The sequence below is a fragment of the Giraffa tippelskirchi genome, chromosome 6, assembly GCF_054371585.1.
Source record: "Giraffa tippelskirchi isolate mGirTip1 chromosome 6, T2T-mGirTip1v1.2.pri, whole genome shotgun sequence".
Classification (NCBI taxonomy): Eukaryota; Metazoa; Chordata; class Mammalia; order Artiodactyla; family Giraffidae; genus Giraffa; species Giraffa tippelskirchi.
Genome location: NC_137280.1, coordinates 126,970,105 through 126,984,998, shown reverse-complemented (window position 1 = coordinate 126,984,998; position 14,894 = coordinate 126,970,105). Strand labels below are relative to the sequence as shown.

Genomic DNA, 14,894 nt, shown 5'->3' with positions numbered 1-14,894 from the left:
GATAGTCCTAATAGTAGTATTCATTTCATAGGTTGTTATCTCCATTTTAGCAATAAGAAAGCAGATTCAGAGAGGTTAAGTAACTTGCCCCAAAACACACAGTATACAGCAGCTAGGATTTGAAACCAGGTCTCCTTGGCACCTACACCCAAACTCGTATCCTGTAAGCCTCATCACCTCCTAAGAAAATCACTTCTTCAGAAACTGAAGACGAGGGGTCCCACTCAGTCTCCTTCTATTAAATTCAGAACATCAGGTTATCATGCAAAAGGGTATGGTTATACTGATAACCAACAAAGAAGAGAGAAAAGGAAGCTGGTGTGTCCTGAGTCTGCAGCCTAACAAGCAAAATCAAATCAAAGAAAATCATCCAGATTAGACATTAGTTCAAGTGTGTTTCTGCACTTGCCATAAATTATCCAAAAGTCAACACTCTGGATCCATTTATTAAAATAATCCCATGTTTCCACATTTTCAGTTAAGATGGTTTCCCTAAATTCTCATTTAAAGTGCTTTGGGCTAAAAGGTAAGGGCATTCCTTGTTTAGTCTTGTCTTTAGTGAAGAGTGAAAACATCTGTTCACCACGATTCTCGCAACAGGCCTTCATATACTTAAAACCACTAATGTCCCCACCCTGAGCCCCTGCCAGCCTTCACTTCTCCAAGCTAAATAAATGAACGTCCTGCCATCTTTCCTCTCATCGCCCATATGGAACCTCATCGCCGTTACGCTTCCTGGCCCTTTCCCAAGCTCTACATATCCTGCCTCGGTCCCATAATGCAAGCTGAAAGAATTATAATTAAAGCCTGAACACAGTTTAGAATAACCAGGACCCCAACTCTATCACAGGCTCAATTCTACTACATTTGGAGACCAGCCCCATTCTTACGTGAACTTCTCGATGCTGACTCACATCGTTTGAGTTGTTCCCTCAGACCTGCCTCAAACACGTTATATCAAGACACAGTTGCATCACTTTATACTGTCGTGTTTAATCTTCTTGTCCTTAAATGAACATACCTTTACTTATTACACACAATCTCACTTGGTTTCACCTAACTCTCCCTTTCTGAGAAGCAGCCCTAACGATGAGAGTAAAGGAGACCCTTACACTTTGCCTGTGGCAGGAACCGTAAACACCAGGGTATATACTGACCTGTCTTCAGGCAAAGCCACGTGCCCAACCCACTTTATCAAAGAGCTTTACGCTGGAAAGTCAGACAAAGCGTAGCCCATAACAACATGGTCCCTTGACTTCCTGTTGCCATTGTCCCTGGAGCATCTGTTCCCTTACATCTTCACAGGAGGTAAGGAACAGGCATTGCTGGGTCCTCTGGATAGAAACATATCTAGGGGCACCATTTATACATCTCTAACCTAAATTAAGGAATGGGGGTTAAGCCACAGAGAGTCACCAAGGACTAAAAATCAACTCTCTTCCTCCAGATGACCACAGTCTTTGGACGTCCTCTATGTAAAATCCATTTCTGTGAAGAAGGCCCATACTTTTTCTTCTAAACTGCTCCAGTAATGGAGAAGAAGGGGCTCTCGTGCCAAATCTAGTGCCAGAGTTCACAAGGACAACTGTCCTTCCTTATCTCTTTCCTCCCTGTTGTCCTTGAATGCTGCTGCTCCATCAACTTTTCCAGGGCACTGAGTAACCCTCTACTGGAGAATAATGCAGAAGATAAGCAACTGATGCTCAGGGTATTCCTCCTATTAACTCTGAGTTATCCTTCACTTAAAATCAACAGGGCCTCTCTTACTCAGGGTAGTTATCTCAAACAGCTCACTAAGATGTCACCTGCATGTACACACAAGCACTCCAAAGGCAGAGAGCTGCTAATATTTATTTTGGTTTTCACTTCCTTTGGTATCATGCCTGGTTGTCCATTTTTCTACAGGAAATGATGCCTTAAATATTGTTATCTTTGGGCCACTTCCCTTCCTTCTCCCCTCACAGCATCTTTCCTCCCCTCCCCGACCTCCCACACACTGTATGCATCTCTGAACCTATGACCCATGGGGAATGAAAGTCCACTGCTCGGGGGTGGGCAAGGCCCAAAGAAAGACTCCAGAGAAGAAAGGATCGGTCCACTTCAAAGAAATGCTCCTCCTCACACAGAGAGAAGTGCTGCTGTGACCTCACCTGGTTATTAGGTAAGAGAAGCCAGCATGTGCACCCAGGCTCCTCCCTGGACACTAGACACACAACCACAGCACAACAAAGGAAACGCCAAAGAGAGACCTTACCACTCTCCCCCTTCCCTTCTTCCCCATCCTTGTTTTCCTCTGAGAATTATTGTAAGAAAAATCTATTTCTATTTCCTAGCTGATTGCATCGGAGAAGGCAATGGCACCCCACTCCAGTACTCTTGCCTGGAAAATCCCATGGACAGGCTACAGTCCATGGAGTTGCTAAGAGTTGGACACGACCGAGCGACTTCACTTGCATGCATTGGAGAAGGAGATGGCAACCCACTCCAGTGTTCTTGCCTGGAGAATCCCAGGGACAGGGGAGCCTGGTGGGCTGCCGTCTATGGGGTCGCACAGAGTCGGACATGACTGAAGTGACTTAGCAGCAGCAGCAGCTGATTACATAGATTTAAAAAAATGAACAAAAGCATAACTGCTTTATTAGTGATGGTTGCATCATTCTGGACTCTGTGATAAATTTAAGTTGTTTCCATTCATAGAACAGAGCTACTGTTTTGGGTTGAATTTTGCCCCTCTACATCCAAAAGATATGAAGTCTGAACCCCCAGTATTTCAGAATGTGATTTTCTATAGAAGCAGGGTCTGTACAGTGGTAATAAAGTGAAAATGAATCTATTAGGCCCTAATTGAAAATGACTGGTGTCCTTAAAAACCAGGGGTGGGGGGGCAGAGTTTGGACATAGTAACAAACACAGAGAGAAGACAGACCTGTGAAGATGAGGAACTGAAGTGACTTATCTATAAAGCAAGGAATGCCAAACACTGCCAGGAAAGCACCAGAAGCCAGGAAAAGGAAAGGAGGGATTAGTTCTCTAAAGGTTTCAGAGGGAGCAGGGCCCTGCTGACCTTGATCTCAGACTTCTATAGTCTCTAGAACTATGAATCAGTACACTTCTGCTGTTCTGAGGCACCCAGTTTGTGGTACTTTGTTACAGAAGCCATAGCAGAAAAATACAGCTACTAAGAACCATTCATGCACACAGTGAAGAGAAGGGCTGCCGGCAGAGAGATGAAAAGCTGGGCTGGGGAAGCCAAGTAACTCCCTGTAACTCAGTTCAGTTCAGTCGCTCAGTCGTGTCCGACTCTTTGCAACCCCATGAATTGCAGCACGCCAGGCCTCCCTGTCCATCACCAACTCCCAGAGTTTACCCAAACCCATGTCCATCGAGTCGGTGATGCCATCCAGCCATCTCATCCTCTGTCGTCCCCTTCTCCTCCTGCCCCCAATCCTTCCCAGCATTAGGGTCTTTTCCACTGAGTCAACTCTTCGCATGAGGTGGCCAAAGTATTGGAGTTTCAGCTTCAACATCAGTCCTTCCAATGAACACCCAGGACTGATCTCCTTTAGGATAGACTGGTTGGATCTTCTTGCAGTCCAAGAGACTCTCAAGAGTCTTCTCCAACACCACAGTTCAAAAGCATCAATTCTTCGGCGCTCAGCTTTCTCCACCGTCCAACTCTCACATCCATACATGACCACTGGAAAAACCATAGCCTTGACAAGATGGACCTTTGTTGGCAAAGTAACTCATCCTTAACCTATTAGCACACTGGGCCACGGCAAAGACAGATCATCTATGTAGCTGATTTAGCACAGGAGTGCTGGCGGGGCCACTCAGCAAGAGAGACAGACGCAGACCGATGTATCAGAAAAGACACTGAGCTGATGGGGTCAGGACAGGATGCCACTGACCAAAGAGACAGAACAACCTGCAATGGGGCAAGAGCCGTGAGAAAGGACAGAAAGGCAGAGCACTGAGAAATACTCGGGAGGCGAAACTCAGAGGCTGCGGAGCCTGACAAATGTGGAGAGTGAGTTCTCTGCAGCACGAGGTAACCGCCAATTATGAAAACTCAGAGAACAGAGGGAACAAGGCTTTACCTTCAGGAAGCCATTAAGTCATTATCTATGATCCCAATCTCCAGAACATTTAGTACCTCAACAAGAAAATTAAGGTTGCCAGGGTACAAAAAAATAGAGGGTTTAGATCCCAGAAGTCTGACTTGTCTTCCTTGGCATACTAAAATTTTGTTTTTCTAAAGGTAGGTAACATCTTGGTACTTGAAGTTACTTTCTAAGAAACAAATGAACATAGTTGATATGCATGGAGGTTCCTTGAATGGCTGCAAGATTCCCTTGACTGAAACCAACTCAACACATGAACACTTATACTAGGCACCCCAACAATTTAGTTCAACTGATTTTTTTGTTGGTTTCCTTTCCACCTGCAAATAGTCAAATGCTGTTTCAAATAGAGATTAAGAGTCAGACCATTACAGCTCTGCCATTTACTAGGTATGACCTTGCAGAGGTAAATAAACATGCTTCAATTTCTTTATCTGAAAACAAAAAACAGGACCTACCCTCATATAATGATTGAATGACATAATGTGGCAAAGCACTTATTACTGACACAGAACATAACAGAGTTTCAGCTGATATCATCAAGTGTTATGTTCTTCTGTATGATCTAGGCCAATAGCTTAAACTTTAATCTGCAGCAGAATCTCCTGGAAGGCTTACAAAAGTATAGATGACTGGGTCCCACTCCCAAATTTCAGGTATGGGGTACAGCTTGAGAATTTGTATTTCTAGGACTTTGAGAACCAGTAGTCCACTCAGTAGTTTTTTTGCTATATGACTCTCTTCTCCCTAATCACAGCTCCAGCCACTCACCTGCCTGTCTACTAGTATGCTCAGAAACTAGAACTTCTGTGGAAAAGTGAAGGTTACATATCTATATACAACCTCCCTGCCAACTCATTTTTTAAAAAAAATATTTATTTATTTGGCGGTGCTGGGTATTAGTTGTCACATGCAGAATCTTAGTCAAAGTATGTGGGATCTTTAGTTGTGCTATGTAGTTCCCTGACCAGGGATCAAACCCAGGCCCCCTGCATTGGGAGTGCAGAGTCTTGGCCTCTGGCCACTTGACCACTGGCCACTCAGCCAATTCTAACACAAGACCAGACATTTTTTCATTAGCTTTCCAGGTGCCTCACTTTATGAACTCAAAAACATCTGTAATCAACAATGGTTTTCTACTTTTTAAACCCCTCTGTCCATCCTGTCCAACCTGGCACTCACCTCCATGCAACTTTGGCTAGCTTGTTACTATACATGTTGCTTCCCCAAGGAGGCTGTGAGCTCCTCAGACAGAGCAGCTGGGTTGTCAGTATTTTCTATGTATTCAGAAAAAAAAAAACGCTTTTAGATTTACCAAGATTGTATTAAACAAAGCAGACCCTGTTAACAATGCCACTTGACTCATTCACTCATTTGAGGACACCCTGGGTGGCCAAAATCAATATATTCCTCTGCCTCAGAATTAAAAAAAACAAAAAAAAAAAACCTGTTAACTGGGTCCTAATAAGCAATTATATAATAATTGGGTGTTAATTAGGTTAGCACTTTCCTGATAGCTCATAAAGAATCCACCTGCAATGCAGGATATGCAGGTTCAATTCCTGGGTCAGGAAGATCCACTGGAAAAGAGCATAGCAACCCATTCCAGTATTCTTGCCTGGAGAATCCCATGGACTGAGGAGCCTGGCGGGTTATGGTCCACAGGGTCACAAAAAGTCAGACACAACTGAAGCGACTGAGCACACACACACAATTAGGTTAGCTCTGTTCTAAGCATCTTACCTGGATAAACTCAGGTAATCTTCCTAACATCTTTATAAATGGGATTATTATACCTATTTTGCAGATGAGAAAACTGAGGCTCACAAAATAACTTCCCAAGACATGCACCTGGAATATGACTGAGCTGAGATTTAAAAGCAGGCAATCTGGTTCTAGAGCCCTTGACAATGATGCTACACTGCCTCTCAAAAAGCTCAAGACACTAATATATTACACCAGATTGCCAGGAAACAGAAAAGTAAATCCTTACAGATTTCTTTTAAAAAAGAGGAGAAAGAAAGGGAGGAGGAAGAGGAAAGCTCACATAGAGGAACAGAGTCATCCAGCTGAGACCAGCCTAGACTGGATAAACCCCAAAGATGTGTAAGAAACATCTACTGTTGTAAAAGGTTTTATGGTTGTTTGTTACCCAACAAAAGCTAACAGATACAATACCTGATTTACTATATGGAGAAATCAAAATGAACAAGGAAAAACACCTCCAAAAAATAGGATGGGTCAATTAAAATGCAACTCATCAAAATCAGGCATTTATAGAATAACATCAATTAATCTGTATACAAAGGTTATTAGAATCATACTGCTGTTTTTCTACAGAAATTCTAGTTAAAGCAAGTAAAAATGCCAAAGGCTAATACTTCACGACAGCATTTGAATTTCTGCCCGAACCATGAGAGATGAGACTGTAATTGAATGGTTTTAACACCTCTGGGCCCCAAGCAGGGAAATCAACAAGCTTTTGTTTTCTCTGAGAGATGGCTTCCCCATCTCACAGATCCTGCAGAAAGACAGGGATTTTGAGATCTTGGTAGAGATCACTGCTAGAAAGGAAGATGTCTCTAAAATTTCCAATATTCAAGTAAGACTGAGGTAATTAACAACTTTGAAGAATTTGCCAGATGACATGGCTGGGAGGAGATCACAAGAACATAACAGTTTCAGCAAAGTAAAAGAAGAATCAGATTCCAAGACCAAACAGAGTCTTAAAATCACCTGCCAATCTACACACCTAAAAAGCACCCCCAAAGTTTATAAATTAGAAAGGGGGCACAAAACACTCTTTACCATAAAGAGAGGTCATTTTCTTTCAGTTTCTTATAGTTTTATTATTTACTAAAGAAAATCACTCTTTCTTAAATTTAGGTAATCTTATTTGTAAAGAGACTCAAGGCTTGGGTCTAAATCAGAGGCTGCCATTTGGCTGAAAAGCTCAAGATCTGTAAGTCTCACATTGAGGCCCATGTGCTCATTTGGTGTTTCCATGGATTCTGAACACTAGTGCCACAGCGGGGTAAAGCAGTACTACATCTCCACAAAACCACAGCCACACTGGGGTGGCCTAGGCTACAGCCAGACTTGTTCCCACACTGCAGCCCTACATGCCCACTGGGATGTTCCACCAAAGTCCAAATCCCATCACAGTCCCCTGAGGGCAATCTCCATGCCACTTGGTTCTAACAAACCTAAAGTGAGAAACTGCTTTCTATCCCATCTTTTTAATACACGCCTGGGATAAGAAGGGGCTTTGAACTAAGGGGGCAAAAAGAGAAAAGTTTCCTTGGGTTGCTGTTATCTTTGTTATTTGAGGGAGAGAGGAAGCGGGGGCTGTGGGGGGGGGGTTGCTCGGGGGCAGGCAGAGGAAGGAGAAAAGGTAAGGGGTTATCACTATTGTTTGGCAAGATGAAAACTCCTGTCCCTTACTCCGACTTGGAAATGAACCAGCCCAACACAGGGTGGCTAGAGGAGGGAACCTTTGCTGAATATTCTACATCCATGTCTATGGTTGCACTGGGAAGGATCCAGGGTAGCCAGGTGACAGCACTGTTACGAACAGAAGGCACAGCATCAGGGCTGGTCAGTCTCTTCATTAACAACTTAGAGCATTTCATCACCTAGGTAACTGGAACAAGGGGTAGGGATGAAAGTCTGGGTACACGGCAAAACCCTGGACGTCTACTTACAGGCTCCACGAACTCAAACATCTTCCTCTCTTGGACTTCCTGCACCTTGAAGACATACTCCAGGGATACTTCATAGAAATGCTGCCGGACCAGGTCCACTTGGCTGTCTGCCTACAAGCAAGATGGGATTTCAGAGAAAAAGCAGGTCATTATCTGAGGAGAGGATTCAGTAAGCAGCTCCCCACCCCCACCCCCAGCCCTCGCCAAGAAAAGATCTCCAGAGATGGTTTTTAAAAATAAATCCAGTAGCATGAAGCAGAAATCAGAATAATGTTCATGGTTACCTGAGTGCTAAGTTTGGGCCAGGCACCATACCATGCCCATAACTGTACATCATTATCATATTCAATCCTCATAAATTTTAGTTATTTAATCCTCATTAAATTCCTAAAAAGAAGATAGCATCCTTACCCCTAACTTTACAGGAAGTAAATGAAATTGGCTAACATTAAGGAACCTGACAGAGTTGGTACGAGACAGAGCTGGGACTTCTGTCCTGGCTGCTCTTTCTCCAAGACCGCTGTACACCCTTAAACCTCTAGACTCTACCACCTTCCCACAGTGGGGCAGACCTACGTTTCATGAAAGACAGAATTTTAAAGAGAAAAAGAAAACATGCAGGACCATCCTCATCTGATCCATCCTAAAGAACAAAACAAGCTGATAGGGGACAGGAGACCTCAGAACAGAACATTTTCACTCATCCCAAACACTTTCTTTGGACACTTTCTTTGAACTATTAGTTTACAGAATAATTGGGCTTCCCTGGTGGCTCAGTAGTAAAGAATCCACGTGCCTATGCAGGAGACCTGGGTTCCATCCCTGGGACAGGAAAATCCCCTGGAGAAGGAAATGGCAACCTACTCCAGTATTCTTGCCTGGGAAATCCCATGGACAGAGGAGCCTGGCGAGCTACAGGCCATGGGGTCGCAAAACAGTCAGACACACTTACACTAGCAGTTGGGTTTGTCAAGTCCCTGCAGTCCTTGATTTCTCATAGTGCAAATCCACACACTTGTACCTAGGGACCCACCTACTTCCCCCTACTCCCCCCACATCGTGGACGAACAACAGCAAAGCAAAGTAATCACATTGCTCCCTCAAAGCTTCACCTCCCACTCTTTTTTTTTTTTCCCTCACCTCCCACTCTTGCAGGTCGTGAGACCTGGAAAGACCCACAACTGGGTACAAGTAGGACAGTGATCTGGGATCCAGAACCCAGGGGAGAAAATGACTGTGTGGGGCAGCAAGAAGCTGTGCTGAGAAGTGCCTCAACCATCACAACAAAGCTCTTACACTTTCAACAGTGTGGCGGAAGTCAATTCATTATTTCAAAACAGATAATTACACTGAAAGCACATTTCAATGACAAAAGAAAAATATGACTTTTTAAAAACAAAAATGGATATCCTGCTAATAGGAAACAAAACACTCTTTTCTTTAGAAATAAAGATGTCAGGTGTCATTTGATAACATACTTTACAAAGCTCCCAAAGGAGTATTTCTTTCAGCGTTCCTTTGTCAAGATTCCTGCAGAGCAAACCTGGGACAGACCTTTCACTTCATTAGGTATTGCTAACATATGGTATTGCTAACCTTGTATCTTAAAGACTTGGCAAATTGTTCATTCATTCATTGGGGTGCACAGCTTAATGAGGAAAAGAGATAAATAATTGTGTAAATAAAAAAAAAATTTACAAACTCTGGAAAAGGACAAGGTGCTATGAAACAATCCAAAAGATCCATTCAAGTCTCCTGCTAGTGACTGCCTCCCAGGGCAACTTCCATATTAATACAGAGAAGGTCTCAGCTCCCTAAGTTTAAGTGCTGCACAAATCAACATGAAGGGCTAAGCCTGTGGGCGTTTCCTAAGCCTCCAAGCAGGAGAGTTAATGTCTGAGCACTGACCAAGCTTTACTTGAAGGACAGTGTTCAAAAAGTGCCGTACCAACCCCCTCTCCAGGGTGGCCAGCAAATGTCTGCACACTTCCGCCTGGGCTCCTGCCAGCTAAGGCCTGTAAGTCCCTGCAGTTCTTGATTTCTCATAGTGCAAATCCAATATACTTAACACCTAGGGACACATCTACTTCCCCTGACTTCCCCCACAACCTGAATACATCCTCCCTGCTTGGGTTTGCCAAGTGAGACCGCAACAGAAAAAAAGGCCATTCTGAAAAGCCGCAATTTAGGCCAGGCTGGAGGAGCCAGGAGGAAAGTCCTCTGAGAAGAGCAGAGCCCAGCATCAGTGGGAGCGCCCGGAGAGCAACCGCTTGGGTGGGAGTCACAGTTCTATCATTTTCTAGCCGGTGGGACCTGCTACAGCCACTTATCCTCTCTGGGTCTCTTCCCTACACCTGGAGACTGGGGGTGGTATGACCTGCCCTTGCTCTGAGCAGAGCTGTTTCGAAGAGAAAATGAGTTAAAGGATGTGAACAATTTGAAAACCAGGATGTGTTCTGTGTACACTGCGTGTTACCTCCAGGGAAGTGGGAACAGATGGGCTTCAAGCCTTGCTCCTACCCTAAACCAGCCACATCTTCTCCGGGCAGTGCCAATCTGCTCCTTACTGGCCTCTCTGCTTTCTTTCTCTTCCCCCACAATCCAATCTCTATCCAGCAGCCAGAACACTTTTCCTAAAATCTCCATCAGATACTTTCACAGCTCCTTCGATGCCTTCCCTGGCCTCTACCATGGTCTGAAGACCCTGAGGGGCCAGCCCACCTCTCTTTTTCTCCCTCAACCCCTCCCTCTCCTGCTGCAACTGGGGCTTCTAGCCACCCTCCAACACTCCAAACTCTTTCTTTCCATGCAACCTCTGCACTTGTTGTTCCATCTGCCTGAAAACCTCTCTCCCTAGATAGATGTTTGATTTTTTGAACTTTAATGCATACTAAGAAATGCCTTTTACATATGACCCAATAAGCATACATATATAATTAGATGCAACACACTTTCATCTTTTTCACTCTATTTCAGCCTACTCTACTCTATTTCATGATCCAGTAACTCAGATCTTATGACACATGCACAATTTAAAGAACACTGTCCTAGCTTTTCACCCATGTTGCTCCTTTCTCTTCCTCTGGTCTCAATTCAAATGTCCCCTCTTTAGAGAAGTCTGCGCTGACATTATTTTAGGAAGGTTATCCCGAGGAGTCTATATCCTATCTCCCAATTTATTTCCTTATCACTACATCAAATTCTTATTTATTCTTCTCTTTTTTTATGCACTGACTAGTAGAATATAAAGTCAATGAGAGTAAAGACCTTGTTCCACTTTCCCATTTCAGATCCCAGAAAGGGGCCTGGCCCATAGTAAACATTCAACTTGATGCTTGAGGAACAAAAGAATTGATCTCTATGTGAACACCAGTGACCCAGCACTGAGAAGAAAAGTATTAACAGAATGCATTTCCAACAGAAAAGGAAAAAAAAAAATCCCAAGTGGAATGGTGTATTTCTCCTGCCAATGACCCTCTTTATCTGGGCCACTGAATTCACCCACATCCTTAGCCGCTGCTACAATGGAATCAGAAGCCAGATTCCAACCTCTGAGCAGGCAGTTCTCCTGTTACTCGAGAAGCTGTTGATCTACCAGCTGGTCTAAGACCCACCAACCACTCTGCTTCCTGGAAAAGAGACATTCTCCTAGACTGTAAGTTCCTACCATTCACTTCACTCCCCACAACACACTCAACTCCTGAACAGACTTTTCACAGAAGCATCCAATGAAGAATTTGTCCAAGGAATGATTACTATCTTAGAAGCCAGCTTCTGAGCCACTGAAGACACTGACATTTTAAAGTCATCCACTAGATGGCAGCATCACTTCACATCACTACCCTGTTATTTCAGCCACCAGAGACTGATGATAGGCTAGAATTTACAAGTATTCAGGTCAGGCCTACAAGCAAGGAACAATTCTGGATCATCAAAGGAAATAGATTTCATTAAATGTGTAGCAGGAGATTAATAAGATTGTTAAAAGTTGATTTTTTAATAAATGAGAGGAAAATCATCACTAAATAGCTGGAAGACGTTGAGCAAATCACTTGACCTCTGCAAGGACCTCAGTTCCTGCAAATGGAATTCTAAGAGGTTTAACCAGAGGATCACCAAGGTCCCTCCTGCTCTCCACTTCCATTAGCTTGACACTCCCATTAAATAACAATGGCTGGCAGGCAGCACAGCAACATCCTTCCCTTCCAAGATGGAGAGACAAGAGCTTACTGGGTTAAGAGAAAGGTCTCCAGAGTCAGGAGCCAGGGTTCAAATCCTTGCGGACTAGCAATGGGCAAGCTATTTAACATCTCTGAGCATCAGCCGCCTCCTATGTAAAAGAGAGGGAATCCGTCTATACCTCATAGGGTGGTTGTGAGAAGTTGGGCAGATTCCATGTGAAGTGCTGGTACGTAAATATGTATTCAGTAAACACCCGCCACTATTATTGTTGCTGTTGCTAGTAAAAATATTATCATTATTATTATGAGATTTTTATTTAATTTAACTCAGCTAAGGTATAAAAAGCAGTGCCTGAGAAGAGACCAGGACTTGCAACAAAGACCTGCAGCCTAATCTTTGCCTTCAAAGTACTTAGGAAGTGTGAATGGGTAAAAGACAAGGACTGTAACAAAAACAAAAAAAAAACCCATAATGCAAAAATATCCACTAAGATAAATACTGGCCAAGTCAGAGCTGCAGACAGAATGCTTGCCCTCCTCACCACTACATTAGTGACTAATCCCCAGTGTGATAACATTTGGGGTGGAGCCTATGGGAAGTAATTAGGAGCTTAGAGTCTTGAGCATAGAATCCTTTTTTTTTTAAGTCTTTATTTAATTTGTTACAATGTGGCTTCTGCTTTCTTTTTTGGTTTTTAGGCCAGGAGGCATGTGTGATCTTAGCTCCCCAACCAGGGATCAAACCCACATCTCCTGCGCTGGAAGGTGAAGTCTTAACTACTGGACAGGGAAGTCCCTTTGTAGAGTGTCTACACAAGTTGCCAAGGAGACTCGCTCACCCTACCCGTTTTGCCTTGTGAGGACACAGCCAGAAGACAGCCATCTGTGAACCAGCAAGCAGGCCTCACCAGACACCAAATCTGCCACCATCCAGATCCTGGACTTCCCAATATCCAGAACTGTGAGAAACAAATTTCTGTTGTTTATAAGCCACCCAGTCTATGGTATTCCATCACAGCAGCCAGAACATAAGGCACCAGGAAGAATGCCATCCAATGTGGGAACAGGGGAGGGGGGGGAACAGGCCAGTTATGGGGATAATACTTCACATTTGTGTAGCAGCTGTAATTTACCTTCTCATACATGAAGTAGGCAGGACAGGTAATTTATGAGTATTTTACAAAGGAACTAGAGCTCAGAGAGCCCAAGTACTTTCCCAGGTCACACAGTCAACTACGTGGTAGAGCAAGCCTTGAAAAGAAGGTATCTCTGTCAGTCCAGTGTTCTGGTCCCCACACTGCTATCTCAGTTCAGTTCAGTCGCTCAGTCATGTCCGACTCTTTGCGACCCCATGGACTGCAGCACACCAGGCTTCCCTTTACATCAACAACTCCCAGAGCTTACTCAAACTCATGTCCATCAAGTCAGTGATGCCATCCAACCATCTCATCCTCTGTCATCCCCTTCTGCTCCTGCCTTCAATCTTGCCCAGCATCAGGGTCTTTTCCAATGAGTCAGTTCTTTGCCATCAGGTGGCTGAAGTATTGGAGCTTCAGCTATCTCAGGGGGAGATGCTATTGGCATGGCCCTAAAAGAAAATGTGGGACTTGTCCCAGACCAACTCATCAGGATCCAAGCATGGAGGGAACAGACTGGGAGGAGAAGCAGTCTCATTCTGGGGATGTCATACATGTGCATACATGTGCATCTCCCAATACCAGTAGGTGCTAGAACAACTATTTACTCACTCATTCAAACACTCATTTCAAAGCAAAGAGTTCTGAACACACCACTTCCTAACTGGGATATGAAACAAATGCCAGTGGGGATGGGAGTGGCCTCTACCATCTCCTGACTAATCCTGATCTTTCAACCTGTGAGTCCATCACCTTCATGTGAACAGAAGTACTGGCATGGAATTTGCTCTAAAAGAAAGGAAACTGAAGGACACAGGCTAGTTCAGAAGCCACAGGTTCTCTTTTAGCACACCCCTGAGACAGTCCAAGCAAATTTTTAAGAGTTAAGTAAGAGGATATTCATGTAGCCAAGCATGGAGTTACACTAGCAAACTGTTCTGTCTCTCCAAAACATATATCCCCTCACCATGCAAATCTCCATGAACTAAATAAAAATGGTCACAGCTCCAAGGTCACAAAGCCGACTTTTCTTTCCAAGTTAACCACTGTTTAAAAAGACCTTATGCAAATAAAAAAAACCAAAACAGGAACATATCAAAGAATTTACTTTTTTGAAACAAGGTAACCTCTGCACAAAATATATGAGAGACAATAAAATACTGCTTAAAAAAAAAAAAAAAAAGACTAATGTCAAGTAGTGGTTGGATTTTTTTTTTTTTTCATTTCACATTAAGGAAAGATGACCAAAGGGTTTCAGATACTAACATTTCAAATCAGTGATGTAACGAGAAAGTCAAAAGGCAAGGTAAGGGAGTACAGAATCAAAGTCAAGGGTGAGAGAAACAGGAAAACAGATCTCAGTTTGAAAGGAAGAAGCACAGTCTAGTGATTAGGGTGATCTTGACCAGCTGCATGTTCCTTGCCGTGGACAGGATGGACAGCACACAGTGTGAGCTGCAGTCTGAGAAGGGACAAAGGCCATGTGGGCAGAAAGCACGGAAGGAGGGATCAGAATGAAGCTCCTGGCTTCTGAGGTCCCTTGCAACCCTAGGATGTTTCAGCAAAGAGTAACCAGCACGTATCCACAGTACCATGGAAACATTAAAACACTTTATTCAGGACACTAGTAAAGTCTCTTACCTCCTGAAGTTGAGACTCTTTCTTCTTTGAAGACAAATTCAAGTGTTTTTCTAAGATGCCACAATACTTCTCTGTCTCCTTGTCATACTTCTTTTTGGCCTCCTGGCA

At 43.7% G+C, this 14,894-nt stretch overlaps 1 protein-coding gene across 50 annotated transcripts in view; it reads right to left on the bottom strand.

Annotated features, from left to right (window-relative positions):
* The window catches only part of ARHGAP26 (Rho GTPase activating protein 26), a 556,769-nt gene that overhangs the window by 311,857 nt on the left and 230,018 nt on the right, over nucleotides 1-14,894 (bottom strand). For all 50 annotated transcript variants that reach the window (XM_081504651.1, XM_081504686.1, XM_081504653.1 and 47 more), the window contains 2 exons: nucleotides 14,787-14,888; nucleotides 7,829-7,939 (listed from right to left, as the gene is read on the bottom strand). In XM_081504651.1, the coding sequence (XP_081360777.1) occupies nucleotides 7,829-7,939; nucleotides 14,787-14,888 (213 nt within the window). The remainder of the gene's footprint in view (nucleotides 1-7,828; nucleotides 7,940-14,786; nucleotides 14,889-14,894) is intronic.